Source organism: Malurus melanocephalus, unplaced genomic scaffold (assembly GCF_030028575.1).
Source record: "Malurus melanocephalus ecotype Western Australia unplaced genomic scaffold, MMel_1.1 scaffold_372, whole genome shotgun sequence".
Taxonomy (NCBI): Eukaryota; Metazoa; Chordata; class Aves; order Passeriformes; family Maluridae; genus Malurus; species Malurus melanocephalus.
The window spans coordinates 390,934-409,213 of record NW_026623604.1 but is presented as its reverse complement, the minus strand read 5'-3'; the positions used below and the strand labels follow the sequence as shown (position 1 = coordinate 409,213).

Here is an 18,280-nt window from a genome sequence, read left to right as displayed (position 1 = left end):
CCGGGCGCGGGGAGGCCGCGGGAGCCGCCGCCGCTCCCTCAGCGCCTCGCCATGGACTCGGACGAGGGGTACAACTACGAGTTCGACGAGGACGAGGAGTGCAGCGAGGACAGCGGCGCGGAGGAGGACGAGGAGGACGAGGAGGAAGACGAGCCCGACGATAACCTGGACCTGGGCGAAGTGGAGCTGGTGGAGCCCGGGCTCCGCGTCGGCGGGGAGCGCGACGGGCTGTTGGGCAGCGAGACGGGCGGGCTGGGCCCCGGCGGCGGCGGCGGCGGTGGCGGCCTGGGCGGCGGGCCGGGCCCCGGCGGCGGCCCCGAGCAGGAGGAGGATTATCGCTACGAGGTGCTGACGGCCGAGCAGATCCTGCAGCACATGGTGGAGTGCATCCGCGAGGTCAACGAGGTCATCCAGGTGCGGCCCCCCGGCACCGGGATTGAGGGACACACACCGGGGAAGGGGCGTGGGGGGGGCGGCGGGACGGGCCAGCGGCCTCCTGAGGGGCAGCGGACCCGGGCCTTCCGTGGGCCAAGGCCTCACACACTCTTGTCCGTACCCCCCACGGCTGGAGAGGGCTCTCCTCGGTATCCCTCGATGCTAGAAGTGGGGGGACTCCTCTCGGTGCATCCGGGGGGTGGCGGGGGCTTCTTGTCACCCCGTTCTCCCGGGAGGCCCCTTCGGGCTGGCCAGGATCTCTCTTCCTGCCGTGGAAGCGTCGGGAACGAGGCCTTTGGCACTGAAAGGGCTCCTCTTTCTTTGTGTGGTTGCGAGCTGGGGGCCGTAATCTGTGTTTTTTCCTTTATCCCCCTCCGTCCTCTTGGTGTTCGGCGGGGGATAGCTCCTCCAGCTCCTTCGGGAACCCGCGGAGTCCATGGCAAGCCCTGGAATTCCAGGAGAGGCACTGCTTTGGTTTTGTTGCCGTCTCCCTTCCCTTCCCCTCCCCCCCCTCCGCCACACTAGTGGTTGAACCTTTTATTTATTTCCAGCACAGGCCAGGAGGGGTACGAGTAATCCCTTCACAACCGTAACTTTTTTTACCCTGAGTTTTCAAACGCGTCGCTTTAAAACTAGAGTTTGAAATAACATGTACCACCCTCCTCAGATCAAAGTATCTTAGTCTTATCTCTTGGCTCCTGAGCTTTTGGGGAAATAATTCAAGCCGGTGAAGCGATTTGGCATCCCTTTCTAAATATTCGTGGCAGGGTTTGGCTCCAGYTCGTCATCAAGTTTCTGATGCAGTTCACTTCAGGTGTTGGGTTTTCTTTTGTTCCCGTTTACTTACTATTACTCAGAGTAAATAGGAAGTGCTACCATTTTCGTCTATGCCAAYATGAATAGCGTGAGAGATTTGTGGATATTAAATACTGAGGGATCCAGTGCCCAGAAAGCAGTTGTTTTGCTGGTTGTGTGTGTTGGTAAATCCCTTTAAACACGAGATGCCTCAGTGAGTGCTTCTCCAGCTATGCTGTGCTCTGCAGTGGCTGCAAGAGCAGCTTTAAAATGTTGCTCTATGTGCAGTAAATCCCCTGTAGTTTATACGGAGCTTGATGCAAACAGCTCTAAAAGTATTTGCGTGCTAAATTAGTAAATAGCATTCCTGGAGTCAAATTAAAGTTTATAACTTTAATGATAGCGTTGCCCATGTAAAGCTGAATAAAGGAGTCTGCCCGGATTAGCTGATTACCCTGCAGTTAAAGAAGATCTCATGATTAAGCAGGGATGTTTCTTTGCTCCCAGTTACTGATCCTGATATAGGGAGGGGAGCAATTGGCAGGCATACATGCAAACAGTTGGGAATTTCACGTTTTTAGTATTTCAGATAGCTATTAAACTGGTGAGTCTGTGTTTAATGATTAAGATTGCTAAAGTCATGGCCCATATTGTTTGTATTGARCAGATTCTGACATATTCCTTATCTTTGCATAAGAAAAGTAGTGGAAGAGTTGCTGCCAGTGAGGAGTTGTGAGTGTTCCTGCTCCTGCATTTTCCAGACCTGGCTGGTAGACTCACCTACATGTTCTTTGTAAATTAACTTGTTAGAGAAGGTCCTGATTTCTGGTCTGAGTGGATTTTTCCCCTCTCTTATGCTACCCTGAAGCTGTTTGACTTGTGTACTCGATCTGTGAGCTGCAGAACTAATGGAGAGAAATKAATTTGGGTGCCGAGCTCCTTGTTCTGTCCCTGTGCCCAGGGTGGCAGCAGGACATCTGACCCTCTGCTGGGCTCTGCAGACACCCCGCCTCAGACCCTCCCATGGCTGCTCTTGTGCTGGCTAGGATTTACAGTAGTTCCTCTTGGTTTAGCAGAATAGGGTGCACAGTCCCAGTCTGTTCACAATGTCATGGGTAAACTTGGGACCCAAAACCAACTTAGACTCTGGAATGCATCAGAAGAGGGTAGAAAGCCACTCAGTTGCTGTGGRTGACTGTTAAATGCAAGCTTCCTGCCATCAGATTTCTGGGCTGTTCTAAGTGACCCGACTTCTGATGCTGATGCTTCAGGATTTGCTCATCCCCACTCCTGTGGCTGCTGGTGAAATCTTCCAGGGCTCTGTTCTGTTTATTTCCTTGTGTTTGGAGCCCAACCAGGATTGCTGCTGCTGTTTTTCTGGTTCAGTAAACCTTTTCTGGAGTCACATTGGCTTGGGATCCTGCTGCGGATCCTCAGTTGCTGAGCTGTGATTCACTTGTTCCAGTCAAGTACTGGATGGCTTCGGTCCCTGTGTGTCTGCCATGGCTTCTTGGTTGCAAATAGTGATGGTTGTGGTTACATTTTTGAGTGCTTTTAAACTTACTTGTTCAAGGGAGGATATAACGCACRGCCTGAAAACTTCAGCTATAGGTCTCGTGCTCCCTAATGAGTGATTTTTTTTTTTTTTGATGATAGAGTGTAAGGTATAAATGGGATTTTGTTTTGCAGCTGCAGTGAAAACAGGAACAGGGAGCCACAGAGTGTTTGCAAGGAGGTATCTGAGCCAGGCAGGTGTAACTGTGTTAAAACACTCCATTTAAGCAGTTATTAGCTATAACTGAAGGGTCTAAATTAAATTTATTCTCTCTTCATTTGGYCATTTCTAAATACAAGCTGTGTAAGGAAAAACATGAACTTTTCAGGATAGGGATTTGATCTGATGGAGACTTTGCAGAAGTAGGAGCTAACTTTTGGCGAAGTTGCTGCTCACAGAGCCTGTGATTCACCCTGTWGTGTGGAATGGGCACTTGGAGACATCTGCTCAGTGCCAAACTCTGCTATCACTTGGCCTYCCTAAGACCATTGAACCTGCAGTGAACCAGGCAGATTTCAGAATCTCTCAAATATTCAGAATATTTTACACTTGCTCTTTCTTGTCTGAGCATAAGTAGGATTTCAGGTGTTTAATAGTGGTTTTTGCTCAGCATTTGGCACTTATTCTCATAATCTGATTTGTCTCCATGTGTCGCACAACAAGAATTTCCCTTGCTTTCCAAATKCAAAAATAGGGGTATGAACCACCCCTGAACCTTGTGCTGTTGGTTGGCTGAGACTTGTAAGCCTCGGCTGAGAGTGTTCTTCCCATCCTCTGCCTGTGACAAGGCGGAGCAGAGAGCCATTTGCCATGGTATTTGGAATTTCAGTTGTCTAAGTAAACAGGCGGATTTCTGGTGGTTTTCCAGCTGCTGGCAGAATAACTTAGCAAAGGACTGTAAAAACCTAAACATAGAGGTGCTGTGGAACAAAAGGCTTCTTCCTCTCATAGGCATTTTCCCACAGTTGAATGTCTTCCCCATATTCTTCCTCTCTGAACTTTTGTCCAAATAATACACTGCCACTTCTTTTTTTTTTTTAATCAGCTTGCTATTTCCATTTTTGYTCTAGATTTTTTTCTGAAAATAAACTTGAAAAATGTTTAGAATGGCATATTTATTTCTGCTCTGAATAGAGCACATGATGTGTCTCTGTAGCATGGCTTGGCCCAGTGTCCTCCTTGCCTTGTTGCAACCTTGTGCAATTCCAGTATTTCCTGGTTGGATTCATTTTCCTCTTTTGCCTGCCTTTTTCTACGGCATCACATTGTTGTGATGTCACTGACCATATTCATTTTTCCTGGACTTTGTAATGGTGAGGTGTTGAACATACTGGGGTGACGCTCTGAGGTGGCAGAAAAAGGAGTTGAGATGAGGATCCTGGATGTGGCTGGCTGTTGTGCCTGACCTGCTGTGTGATTGTCAGCATTTTGAGCTTCATACCTGAGCTTTCTTTGGRAGGACGTGGCATTACTGGATCCAACAAAACTTAGTCTAGTTCAAAAATACATTTTCTTTTGATTAAAGGCTTTAAATTAGGTTTCTCAGAGCAAACCAGGTAAGGTATAACATCAGAGCATTCACAGCAAGTGCAGGTTTCTCATTTACATGATGGAGCTGGGAAAATTCTTTGGAAGCAAGGTCAAATCCTTCTTGGTAGAAGCTTTGCCATTAAAAAAAGTCCAAATCCCAGGCCACTCTGAAGTTAAAAAGCCGTGTTTGTTGAGGAATGGCTTTTCCCAGAGGCCCCCAGAGTTCCACAGCCCTTGTTAAATAGAGCTCTGTCATGGCAAGTGCAAACCCATTGTTATAGGAGGGGTCTTGTTAAACAGTGCCTGCGCTTGCTTGGACAAAACATCCCAATTTCCAGGCAGAACTCAGGAAGTTTTCCCAATACTGATGTAACTCAGCATGCTGTGGGCAGTACATTCCAAAGGTGTTGTCCAAAACACGGATGACTTGCCAATGAGCAAAAGGAATTGCTGCTTGTTGCACAGGGTCGTGCTTAAAATTGTATTTAATGTTAGAGATGACATCCTGGAATCTCAGAGTGCTCRGAGCTGCCTGACAAGCATTAGGTGGGAGTCTGTGGGTGGAAGCACTCGAGGCTGGTGCTGCTTCCATCCGGGCCCTCGAAGCGTGAGGTGCATTTGCAAACCTTCCTCTGTGGTTACTTTTTTGCTAATAAAATTCATGTCAGGGGTCTAAATGTTATGATGCTGGAAGGAAATGCTTTGTTAAACCTCCTATTTCTGTCACGTGGTGTTTATAAGGTGTTTCATTATAGTAGGAATGCATTTAATATTTCCAAGGAATGGAATAAACTTTGTTGTGACAAAGCATTCCTGGAATCTTGTATAACCAATCACTCCAAAGCTTTTGGAAATGACATGGTGTCTGTTCCTGACTGCCAAGACATGTAATTCTGTGTATAATAGAATTTTTTTTTGTGTTACTTTAAATTTCAGCATTACCAGGTAGAAAAGTCAAGTCTCCAGAGGAATTTCAACTTTGTACTTAAATGACCCGTTTGCTTTGTGCATTACATTTCTGTTAGGCCAAACGCAAATCTCATGGTTGGCCACGTGTGAAAGCATTTGATTTGAAAGCCTGTTGCTTTTGTCTCAATGTAATTTTTCCCAAAATCACGGCAAGGGAGCCTTTTTCTCAGGGGCTCTGAGGTGCAGATGGGTACTGGTGTGTATTGGGATGTTTTCAAAGTGAAACTGAAAACACTTGTGGTTTTTCTGCTACTTTAAAACGTTTGTTTCTGGAGAGCTAAAACTAAATAGTAAATGCAGTTTCTGGCTATTCCCTGTGGGTTTAATTTCAGTGAGCAGGACCGTTCCTGCTATGCAAAGTAAAAGGGTTGTTTCTGCCATAAATTGGAAGCTGTGCCACAGAGAAGTCAGAGCTGAGACTGCAGYTGATGCAAAACAAGAGCTATTTCTGGCTGTTAAATCATTATTAAAAATGAAAGCACAGATTCCCCTTTTATACTTGTCCCAAACTCTGACCCCTTAGTTTTAACCTTGCACAAGTTCAAGTTCCCAATAGCAAATAAACCCCAAAGCTCCAGTGTCCTTTGGAAATGTAGGGCAGTCCTGTGTCTTTGGTATCCATTGAACAGTTTCCAGTTTTCTGTTTTGAAACTAATTTTTTTTTCCCCTTTGCTCCATGAATGAGACAAACAAGAGCCTGGTTCTGCTGTTGGTGTCAGGTGTGATAGTTGAAGGAAGCAATCATTGATTTCCACACTGTGCTARTTTTAAGTGAACCAAGGTTTTCATCCAGAATTCCTTTGTAGGAGCCTAGGAGAATGTAACTACTCATTCCTTTGCTTGGGAAAGCTGGGAACTGGAAGAAGAATCTGCAATTTGTCTGTAGCTGTGAAGACTGGAAGTCCTCTCCACATAGCTCAGTCCTAAACTCATCTGTTCAGGGTCCTCCAGACTTCTGGTGCTTCTGGAATTAGCAGGATCTGAGTATTATAAATGATGTTTTCTCTTCATGGCTGGCTACACTGGATCCCTGATAGCCACAAAGGATGTTTGGAGGCTGGGTGCATACAAGCACATAGTGCTGCTGAATTTCATCGAGTCATTCAGTAGCTGCAGCAACTGTAARGAAATTGCAGCCTCGTTTGTTTTAAAACAGCCTGGGAGGGTTCGTAGCTGCTCAGTAGTGCCAAATGGTGCATTTGAGCACAGCCCAGAATACTGATCCCTGAGGTTTGGGAGAGGGCTGCTGGCTTTGTGTGRGATGTTGGTGCAGGAGGTGCCGAGGGGACGAGGCACTCAGCTGGAGAAAAATCCATAGTAATTTGATTATGGAAATGCTGATAATATTTAAGTATCTCCACCATCCCYGGTGTTTGGTGTTGGGAGTGTTGGAAACCCTGAGCTTAGCCTCTCTAGGATTCCTTGCCTTTCTCTTAGCTTTTGATCTTGAGCTGTGATGAAAACACTGTTTAAATAAATGTTTTGAAAATTGCTGTCCAAGGCTTCCCTCAGTAGTTTCACCGTTTCAGGTGTGACTGGGCTTGTACTTCACAAGTCTGCCTTTCCTGAATTTGGAGTGCCCGTGTAAGTGCAGAGGCTCTTGCAGGAGCGATCCCTTGTTTACGTGGTGTAGTAATGCCAGGTCATTATTTCTGGTACTCAGAGCAGCTCACTGTGGTGAGGGTTTGAACCACAGTACATACACAGCACTCAAATAGAACCATTTGCATTGAGTCTTTTCCTTGTTTTTGGAGACTGGGAATGTTTTCCAGATGTTAGGAGTAGTTTCAGATCCAAAGCTTGACGTAGGTAGTTTTCGACAGCATCAAAGTCACTTGGAAGAAGTGAGTAAGCCCTTGTGAAAGTGTCTTGGGTGGTTGTGGTGCACTTTGGCATTGCTGGCATGGTCTTGCCTTGGATTTTGTGCAACTTTTGGGAGCTGGTGGGGCACAAAGCTGGTAGGCATTACCACTGCCCAGTGAAAAGGGAGAAACTTGGAAAGAATTGTCTTTGGAGGGACACTTGTTGCCCCTTGGTGTCCTCCTTCTGGAGAAGCATGGAGCCCAGACAGCTGGAGTGGAGAGCACAGCTTCTCCATGGCTGTGTTACAGCAGCTGTCCTTGTTGCCAGGCTCTGGAATGCYTGTGTGATGGCAAAAGATTGTGGTCCTCTATGGATGTGTTTGGGACAGGAGCCACTCAGAGCCCAGTGAGCAGGTGGCTCTTGGCTGTAATCTGGTAGTAATTGAGTGTACAATCTATCTAAAATTGGGTCTCTTGGTCTTCTCCTGGTGGTTTTCACTGGTGCCCACTTACTGATGCTGGCACACTAAGGTCCTTCTTCCCAGGCTTTCTAAGACATTCCTGGTTTTGTATCTTCCTTCATTAAAAACTTATGTCCTAGAGCACTGTGTGGCACCTCTTGTTTCCAGGAACAGGCACTGCAAGGATCATGTCTTGGCCATCTGCTTCAAAATTAGGTCTTGTGGGAGAGTACTTGTGTCTGAAACATGAAGGTGTGAAAGGAACTTCCTGGTCTGAGGGGAGGGACTCTCCATGTTCTGTGACACCACAAATAGGCCTTTTTGTGTGCATTTTAATTGACTACAGGTGAAACTTTCATTGCTTTGTGATTTGAGGAATTTGGGAGCTGAAGTGAGCTAATCCCAGTGTTGGAAATTAAAAGCTTGGACATTTGCTTATTGCCTCTGCAGCCCTTCAGAAAATTGTGATTGTTGGCCTAATTTCACCAGATAAGGGATGAAGACTCTAAACTCTGTTTCCCAGCAGGTAATCAGGGTRGAGTAGGAATTCTTGCTCAAAAGGATTTTGCTTGGGCATAGGTAAAGTCCTCTCAAAGAGAAGAACACACAATAAAAACTCAGTAGTACCAGTAGAATTGATATAATTGCACCTGAAGGTAGTCAAATGGCAAAATAACTGACTTCTTTGGCTGTTAGTTCAAAGATTTTCTTTTTAAACTAATATTTGCTATTCCTGTTAAGGAGAAAGCCTGAAGAGACTTTCTTCCAAGGTAAAGAAATGAAAATTTGAAGTGGTTCTGAAGGTTCCCACTTCCTGCCTGCTGTTAGTGAGCTGGGTCAGCCTCTGAAGGAGCGTATCAGGTGCTCCCTGCAAAGGCTGKTTTTTTCTGTTTTCTTTAGCAGAACTCTTCCAGAGCCACTGAGGAAGGAGCTGGTATTTGAACAACACCATTGTATAAAAATCACAGCAGGACATGGCTGCTTTTACTGTCCTGTGCTGCTTTGATGTGTGTGTGGACTTGGTGCAGTAGTGACAGTGCAGTGCTTCTCTCCAGGTCACTTCTTTGGGGTTTGCCTTTGGTTTTCTGAGTTGGAGCCCTTGGGTTATGCTTGGTCAGCTTGAAATACCAACACACTCAAGCCATTCTGGTGTTTGAGTGTCTGACACTCGTTCCCAGTGGTGCTTTTTGGGGTGTACAGACATGWGCATGCACAACAGGGCCATGGTTGTATGGATGGTGCTTTTGAGCAGTTCCTATTCCCTGACTGCCTGGATACAGCTGTTTGCAGGGCCATGGAAAGCAGGGGACCAGGGAACTCTCCAATTAAGTGTCTTCTCTCTGCTCTTCTTGCTCAGCCCTCTGACCCCATGAGCAGTCGCTTTGTTCCAGTTGCCAGAAGTGACGGGGTTTGAATTGTTCAGCTCTGTCAGCAAAACAAATGGACGTGCATCCACACCTCAACATTTCTGTGGCCTGTTTTGTGTGCACATCTAGTTAGAGGTGCATATTTAACTTTGAAAAACTCTCCAGAGCGATTCCAAAATTTTGATCCCCTCTGCAGCTGGTAACTGTGGGCTTGGTGTGTTCTTGTGCAACAAAACACGAATGCAATCAGCATTCCTTTGTCTGGCAGACAGAAATGTGGAGAGGGATTAGAGGAAACCGGGAGGACTCACATGAATAAACAATGTCCCWTGCAATGAGCTTTCCTGTGTGGGAAGAAAAGACTAAGTTAACTCCTAGTAATCTTCATCCTAGTCATCCAGGAYCTGAGAAATAGGGAGTGAAAGGAATGGTGTGGAAAGAAGAATGTGGGAGAGCCATGTCTTGAGCCATGATTCCATCGCAGGAGCTTGGAAGTAACAGAGCTTTATTGACCAATGTGTATTAAAATTAGGCTGAACAGTAGCTTTTTAATAAAAAGGGAGTAAGAATAACCTTCCAACTCTTAGTTAGCAGTGTAATTTTTCTTCCAGGAGCAGCAGAGGAAAGTGGAAGGTCCTTGGAGTAAAATCTCACTAATTCACATGGAGGAAACTAACYATAATATACAATAACAAGCTAATAAAAAAGTTAGCCTTTTCTAGACACTGTGAAGATCTGATGTGTCAAATGTTTGTTTGGATAGTTTGTAATACTTCCATGATGACTGAAAGGCCATCTGAGCAAATTGAGGTGATACTCTGATTTATACACATTTTGGATATGCATTAGCTTGTTCTRTAATAACCAGTCTCTTTATCTTACTTGGTAAGATTACATGCTTGAAATGTCCATATTTGTATTGTTAATAGAGCTGAAATTGATGCTTGAAAATGTGCACTAAGCCATTTCTAGCAGGGATGATGAYGTCTAGGAGGGGAACAGTGCAAGGGCTTGGAGATGTCTTCAGGGATGATGGATACTGAAACTCTGAAGTAAGGGTGTTTGGGATCTGTGTCACTCTCGTGTGCCGTGGTGTAATTCCTTGCTGTCCCTTGCCAGGGTGTCTCTGCAGGCAGYGCTGGGATTTGGAGGAGGCTGGGTGCCAGCCTGTTCAGTTATTCACCAGTCATTAGTATAATTATTCCTCTTGCTGTCCTGCRCAGCAGCTACAAGGCAGGCCTGATTAGGTGGGTTTTTCCTCTTCCAGAATCCCAGTGTCTCGATGACAGTAATATTTTAATGGGAGAGGAGCAAGGGATATCCTTGTCAGCTAGTKCACAGTCCATCAAATACAAAATTGCACATGCGGGTTTGTTTCCCATTGCCTACCAAAAGGGAGTGGATATAGGGAATCTGCACCTACTTGCTGGTTTGACTCAACTGCTGTAGAAACACTTCTGATTAAATGAGTGTAAGTCTGTGTACAGGCAAGTCTTCAGAGCCCTTAAATGAGAAAATGGTGAAAACACTGGAGGTTTCCCATTTTCCCCYACTGCTGTATGACTTGTGTACTGCTATTTCTGTATCAGATCCCACCAGACTATTTTCCCTTAACTCGAGGGAGCTCAGGTAGCTGGTTAAAAATACCTGCAGCAATTAGAGACTGCAGTTAGACTTTGAGGTATATCTTGTTGGGAACAAGAGCGAACAAGTAATTGCTGCCTCCAGAATATCCTTTCTTCAAAGGTGGCTTCTGCAGAGCCCTCCGAGGAAAGGGTTTTGGGGTGTAAACAGGCAAAATTGCTTCTTGTAGCGGAAATCCCGGCTCATAAAATAACATGGGTTGCCAGGGTTTTGTTTTGTTGGCTGTAAAACTAAGTAAGAATAAGTGAGCAGAGTGTGGTAAATAAACTGCGAAGTCATCATTAAAAAATGATCGGTGCTAGAAGAGGCTTGTTGGGAAAAGRATGCTGGCAGGTTTTCCAAGTGCAGATGCAGGTTGTGCCAGCAGAACAAAGTGCTTTTGCAGGTAAAGCTGCTTTTTGCAGGGAAGTGGTACAAGCCACAACCACATCTGTGCTGGGGCTGCTGCCAGCATCAAGATCCTGCCAAAGATTACATCCCCAAGCCACTGCTGCATTGGCAGTGATTTCCTGGGCTAAAGAGTTTCTTAAGATGGCTAAACTATTATTTTTTTTCCTTGATTGAGAGGTGAAGACTAWGGCATAGGCATCACTGGAATGGATTTCCTGCCTGTTTGTCAGGGTGACATTGGGTGTTTAAAACATATTTTGCCTGTGATGGGGAGGTGAAGTCAGCCCAAGGGAAGTGTTTTTTTCCTTCCTAAAATACTATGGAGTGTGGTGATGCTTCATTGAGAGGGGAAAACTTCCTCTTTGTTGAGGTAAAGAGTGGGTCATAAAAGTGGGTATTCCTTTGAGGGAGGGACAAAATTAGAAGCAATGAGGCACAGAGAGCTGAAGAAAAGTACCGTGTGTACCACACTGGGGCCCGGAGGAGAAAGAGAAGATGGAAGAATGTTAAGGATTTTTTTTTTCTCTCTGAAAATGCTCATGTAAATCACCCCTGGCTAAAAATTCTCGTGCTAAGCCCAAGTTTGTCATCGGTCATGTTGTCACTGAAGGGGTTAACACTTGCATGCCCCAGTGACTGTATCCAAATATCTTTGAAGTAACCTGGCCATTTCCAGGAGAGAAGTTAYTCATTGCAATGGCTTTTGTTTATTTACCACGGTAGATCGTGGGTGCCACCTCATTGTGCTCATGGAAGAAGTTATCCCTCACCATTTTCTTCCTGTCTGTATATTTGTTGAAAAATGTTAATTATAATGTTCTGAACTGGAAGTCAGAATTCAGGACAGGGTGCACAGGCATGTTATTGTGAGGTTTGCAAAGTGAGTTATTTCCCTCAAGTACTAAGAGTCAGAGGACTCTAATTGCTGGGTATAAAGCACTGTTCACAGTGAGGTTATCCTGTGATTTTTGGGAATCAGCAGTGGTTGTCTTGAGGTGATAAACAGCTTGGCTGGATTGTATCTTCTGGATTAAACAGCTCATCTGTCTTTGTGCCCAAGCACTCTGTGGTAGGTGTGCTCCAGCAGTGCCCAGTAACAAAAGCAGGTGGGAGGCAGATCACCCAAAAGCTGAACTTAACCAGCCGTGTTTGAGAGACATGTGTGTGCTTAAAATCCTTGGTGGGTGATCTTCTGCTTGCACGTTGTTCTAAAGAGGGAACACCCTWCAATCATCATCTGGAAGGACAATTTGAGAGCTCTTTGCTGAGAACTTACRAAAGATAACCTAGGAAATCAAATCATTGTTTTCTTGGCACATGTTTGAGCCTATGGACAGACCTGCCATGGAAATAGTCTGTGGAAAAAAATCCACAAGTTACTGCGAGTTTACCCTTCTCAGTATAAGTGCGATGCTGAGTGYTAGAAAAACACCTTCAATCCTCTCAGTTTGTCTGATTTCTTCTRAACATTTCAAATATGCCACAGTATCATTTCTTCAAGTTGTTTCTGTTGCTTCCTCCACTGATCTGCTCATAGCAGCCTCCTAACATTGCCCTGGACTGGGTGATGTCTCTGAATGTGCTTAAAGCAGCAAAAGCAAAGTTCTGTTGTCCTAAAGGTGTGCAAAATCCATGAAGTGCTGGATACTGTTAGTGGGAAATCATTTACTGGCCAGGACTGAGGTGCCTGTTCTTATGCTGCAGGAGTTGCTGGAAGCAGGAGCCAGCAGAGCCAGCACTTTTCCTCCCTGGTGTGGAGGAGCAGTGCCAGTCTCCTGCAGATTTATAAATCCCAGGATGTGGGTATAGCCCTTTGGGTGGCTCTGGCCCTGAGCCAGACCCTGGCAGTGCACAGTGCAGTGAAAGAGTGTAGTCAATGTACAGATACATRTTGGAGTGAGGGATAAGAGCGGGGAAAGCTTTTTTTGAGACTCCAGAAGACTTGTACAAAATGATTTGAAGGAAGAAAGCAGATGTACTGTTCATCTTTCAGYTTTATCCCTTTAACATCCAATTCTGCCTGCAAACAGGACGGTTTCTGCAGCTCACATCGGCAGACCTGTGCTTTCCCAGAAATACACAGTTAATTCAGGAGTTGAGTCACTGAAGACTGTATTCCCTTCAAACCCAAATGTGGTGCTTTGGGTTGTTTTCCTTTTATCAGCTTGATGGGTAGCTGACCTGACATATGCCACTTCCAGTCTTTCCAACATTGGTTAATAAAAGACCTTAAAAAAAGTGTATTTCTGTCAGGCTCACGTGGTTACGTTGAGGACACTTGGTAGTAGTACTGGCAGTATTCCCACAGTGTACTATCAAAATCTGATATTTGGTAGCCCGGTTGAATACAACCCTCAGACACTGAGGTGAAGAGGATGGGGGCCTGCTCTTCATACCTGGTGGGATAGTGGCGGAGAAAAGTGGGACCTTTGGCTGTATGTGGCATCAAATTATACCCAGTATGCTTTCAAGTCTTTGAGACAAAAAGATTTGGGGCTTTGTTGATACGGGAACACCCAACTTTGACATGCCTGACACATGGCTCTTGGCAGACTGACTGAGACAAACAGATTTCTTGGAAGCARGTCCCTGTTGTCCAGGTTGTGCCAGCTCAGCTGTCTGGTGACACGATGATCCCGTCTGAGTTAAAACAAACCATCGACCCCCTTCAGCCAGTCAGGTGCTGTGTCTGGTCACTCGTGTTCCCATCACTGACTGGCAGGTGGCAAGTCCAGGAGCCAGTGCTTGTGTGAGCTTGTGTTGCTGCYGAATAAATACTTTCTGAGCTGGTCTGGTCTTGCCCAGTTACTGSCCTATTTCAGATTAAAATCATAATCCAAGTAGCTGACACTTCATCTCATAGGCAAAAATAGAGCTGGTGCGTAGCTAAGCCATTCTGGGTGTCTGGAGCTTTCCTTGGCCTCTCTGGAATCTTGWGCAAGGAGAGAGATTTTTGACCTGTGCTCTTATGCCAAGCCTTGGTGTTTTGGTACATGTTGCCAGTCACTGCCTTCATTCAGTATGGTTCCTTTTTGTGGCAAAATGTGCTTTTGCTTTCCTCTTGAAGCAACACAGTATATTTTATTCAAGCCAGGCATTAGTGAGGTGGTACATTGGCTTGAGAGAAGAATTGAAACAGACCCTGTGTGGTTTTATAGTCTTGTAGAGACTGTGTAGAACTGAAAGTGTTTTGTGATGTGCATGTCTTTGGGATGCTTGTGATGTGGAGAAAACTCAGGTTTTTCTGTATCGTGGTGCCGGGTACATCCATGATCTGTGTATCAGATCAGTGCAATAACTATGTGGTGGGTCCAAACTGAATGTGGTGGGGTGGGAATTTCAACAGGATTGGAGTCCTGTTGGATAGAAGAGGAAAATTGGAGCCTGGAGGTCTGGAAGAGCACTGGTATCAAGAGGGAGGGAGGCTCACRTGTGCTTTGTGGACACTGTTTGTGGTAGTGGTGTTCTGTGGATGAGCAGGGAAGGTGACCTTGTGTCATTTGTGATGGGGACACAGAGGTCTGTTATTGATTCCCTAAATAACATTTCTATTTCATGGACTCTCATCCTGTCGGGGCAACTGTGTGGTGCTGGACGTTGACTGAAGGTTTGACTGCAGGCAGAAATTAGTGATTACCAGGGGCTTGGAGTTTACCTGGATGAACCCACCTTTACATCCAYGGTAGCCAAAACTTGCGGGGTTTTTGTTCTCACCTTGTGCCCAGCGCGGCTGCAGTGCTGGGGGCTGTTTGCTTCCTYCACTATGGGAGGGGAGATATTACGGAGCTACTGAAATAGTAAACTGGAAGAATTATATGGAAATGATGCCATCACCTTCTCCTACTCTTTTAAGGCAAGTCTTTGCAAATACTTGAGTGGGAGGCACTGGGTTGAATAAAGCTGTTGTGCAGCGTACTCCAGCCCATGTGCTYCCACTCCGGTGCTCAGCGTCGCAGCTGCAGTCGCTCAGCGGAGAGTCCAGAAACCAGGACTGAGGCTGGTGTTGCCTACCCAGCTTTGCTGAGTTTCTGCTCCTGTGTTAGGATTTCTTGTGCTGGGAGACACCAGGAAGAGAGGAATACTTTGGGTCATTCTGCTGTTGTGGGCAGTAAAACATCAGCTCAGGACCTGTGGGTCCTTCCTCTTTTAAGGGTTGAGTTTATACTCTAGAACTGTAGCAAAAGGAAGTAGAAACCAAAATGTTCTTCAGATTAATTGTATAAAATAAGGGTTAACATCTCTCAGACCCTAGCTCTCCTGCTATGGAAGCAAGCATAGCTGAAATGCTGAAARAGGCCTTCCCTGGTCGTTTTTAATTTGTGTTGAGTTGGTGGTGGAGCTTCTGCAGTCATCTGAGAGCAGCAGGGCAAATCTATGCCATCTTCTTTTATTTGGAAGTATTATAGTGTGAATTCAGTTTTTGCATTTCCAAATTTGCTARTTCATCCTGGAATTGTTGCTGTAGTATTTTTTTCTGATTTTAAAAGCTCTATTAGACAATGGCTCTTCGTTGCAGCTCCTAATCATTAACCTGAAAGCTTTCCAAAAGGCTCTGAGAAAATGTAAAGCAGCTGACTGCTTCATTTCTGTCTCTTGAACCAATTAACTGAAGTAATAGAGTTTCTGCCGAAGTTGCTTTTTATTATCTTCCCCTGTTAGAAGAATGTACATTCATCAGAGTTGGAAASAGTCAGTAAAGTGCAGGTAAGTTACTACAAACTGAGATCACCAGATCCAGCTGCCATTTGGTGCCATCACGTAATTGTACTTYGTAAAACTTAGTTTTCAGCATTAGGAGATGATGTGTGAAGGGAAGTTAATGAGATGAAGCAAGATGTAGGGAGCTAAAGAACTGATTGGTGTGGAAGCTGAAGGCTCTGCATGTGTTAATGGGGAGTTATAGTGAGGTGACAAATGCCAGYTGGAGGACAGCAGATGACAGCAGTCACAGGGAGTAGCCTGGCTTCTTGTGGAGTGTTTGGAAATGGCAAGAAACCGGTACATTTTCAGGTGGTTTTGAGTTCTAACTCAAGTCTTCTAATGTGGCTTCAGTAGTATGTGGGATCCATTCCCTCAGTGAGGTACAGATGATGAGCAGTACTGATGTTGTTATTATCTCTAATAGGAAGATGAAAAGGATCTGAGATCCACCAGCCTGTTGCGCTGTCCCTGTAAACCCTAAGATGGCCAGTGGCTGAATTGTCCCATGGTGTGATTCTCTCCCAAGACCTCAGGGGATGGCAAAGGAAGAGAGCACGGATGGGTTGGCAGATTGATCCGTGTAGCTGCTGTCCTCTTCTCGCAGCAGCCCTCTCATGTTCTGGCTGTAATCAAGCCAGGGRATATTAGATTACACGGAAGTTTTCCAGCAGCTTCTCAGAGTRCGCAATTGGTGGTGGTTAAAAACTAGCAAGTTTGAGATCATGTCCTGAAAATACTCAATACTTGGATCTCGTCTTCTGTGCTGGGTCCCTGAGAATTTTATTAAGCTGCTAGAATGAGATTTTGTGCTTGTAAGATTTCCTGTGATTGTCTCCTGGAAGAATGGATGTGAATGGATCTCCACGAATGAAGGTCACTCAGTGCACTTGCAGAGCAGTACAAACCTTTTGCTGACAGTTGTACTGTGATGTGTTTTAGCAGGTTAAAAGCTGATTTATGACACTTTATAGCTATATCTTCATATCAGAGGTTATATCTGAGGGAGAGGTGCAGGTGAAGAGCAGAGGGTTCAAGTGAGGCAGATACCAGGTTATTGCAGAATTTTGGGCTGGTGTCCCTTGGTCATTATGTGAAGAAGCAGCTCTCTGGTGCCTGGTGTGTGATGTTGGTCCCGGTCTCTCATGGTGGGGTTGCTCTCCACCTGCCACAAGACGTGACCTGTGGGTTATTTATCAGCGCTTCTCCCGTGGCACGGCGTGCACGTGACGAGCCTTGGAGATGCTGGGCAGCGGGAATTTCCACTTGGTGCTCTACTGTTGCAAACACCGAGGGTTTGGCTGGTTAAATATTTACAGTGGTGGTGTGACGGCTGTCCCCAGGTGCCACTTCACTGGAGCAGATGTTTGCTGCTTGGCTTCAGACCAGMATTAGCTTGTGATGGCTCTTTGCTCCTCCACCAAGCCAAACCCTCAGTCTTTGCTGTCAGCTGATGGAAGACCATCACTTTCTTTCTGGGGAATAGAAACCCAGTCTTGTGTCCCTGTAGAGTACAGCAGTGCACGTTGCTGAGGTTTAAACTCTGTACAGAGGTCTGAGGCTTGGGCAAAGCCAGGGTTTCTGGAGCATTTGCTTGGATTCACRAGTGCAAAGCAATTGTGTAGAAAATCCACCTGGAAGCAGCATCGAACAGTTCCTGCTATAAAATCCTCTGTTATTGAGATGGAGATGCTGCAGTTGGGATGAAGACTGTTAGAATGCAGAAGCTGCCATGGGTAGAAAACAAAACCAGCCATGACATGGAAAGAAACAAAACAAAGAATTTATTGATACCATTTCTCCAGGAGGTGGGAAAGGATTTTGCTGGAGTACTGAGCTTAAGTTGTTCTTAAATGGTTTTTATTTGCAGTAAATGTTGAAACTGAACCAGAAGCTGACTCCCAGCATGTGAGGAGAAGCTGAACTGTAAAATGTGCTTTTCTTGGTAGTTACATCAAGAATTAACKGTGCAGCTCCTCTTGATGGATGGAAACATGAATGGCTCAAATGCTCCCAACTGTCATTCAGCAAATTGTGCTGCTTGGAAATTCTGATTCAAGCTAAYGTTCTAATAATATTTAATTTATAATTCATTTATGCATTTAAGTGCATCCAGATTCTTCCTTCCGATTCATACTTTCTTATTTTGACAGCAAAAAGAATTTTAACTCTTATCACTGATGAAGCTTCCAGTTGAATTAAATTATATTAAATTAAGGAGTTTTACTTGAATTAATAATGCTTCTTTGGTGAAGTCCAGACTTCTGTAGGGCTTCCTATTTTCTGTATCTCCTGCTTGCATTGGTGTGCTAGAGCATGGCAACATAGATAAGGAGAGTAAATGTAAATACCTCCAGTGAAAAGCTGTGGCAGAGTGGGATCTGTTTGAAGCATGTGAGGGACTTGGCTGCTTTGTTAGCTAAAAAAAAAAAAAAAAAAAAAAAAAATCATCCCTGCTGAAAGACTGAGGGTGTTTCTCTCTGGGCAGAGCTTTGTTCAGAATGTTTTGTTAGGGAATCTTTTGAAGTGCCCGGAGAATTTCAACAAAATGGCTGCTTTCCTCGGGTTTGTTCCTATCTGGATATCAACAGGCTTGCTGCCCTCGGCTCCAGGCAATCCGCCTCGGCTCCGACA

At 45.3% G+C, this 18,280-nt stretch overlaps 1 protein-coding gene across 1 annotated transcript in view; it reads left to right on the top strand.

Annotated features, from left to right (window-relative positions):
• The first annotated feature begins 6 nt into the window (after positions 1-6).
• The window catches only part of ARIH1 (ariadne RBR E3 ubiquitin protein ligase 1), a 49,996-nt gene continuing 31,722 nt past the window's right edge, over positions 7-18,280 (top strand). The window contains 1 exon segment of the mRNA XM_057378763.1: positions 7-414. Within this exon segment, the coding sequence (XP_057234746.1) occupies positions 52-414 (363 nt within the window). The 5' untranslated portion in view covers positions 7-51.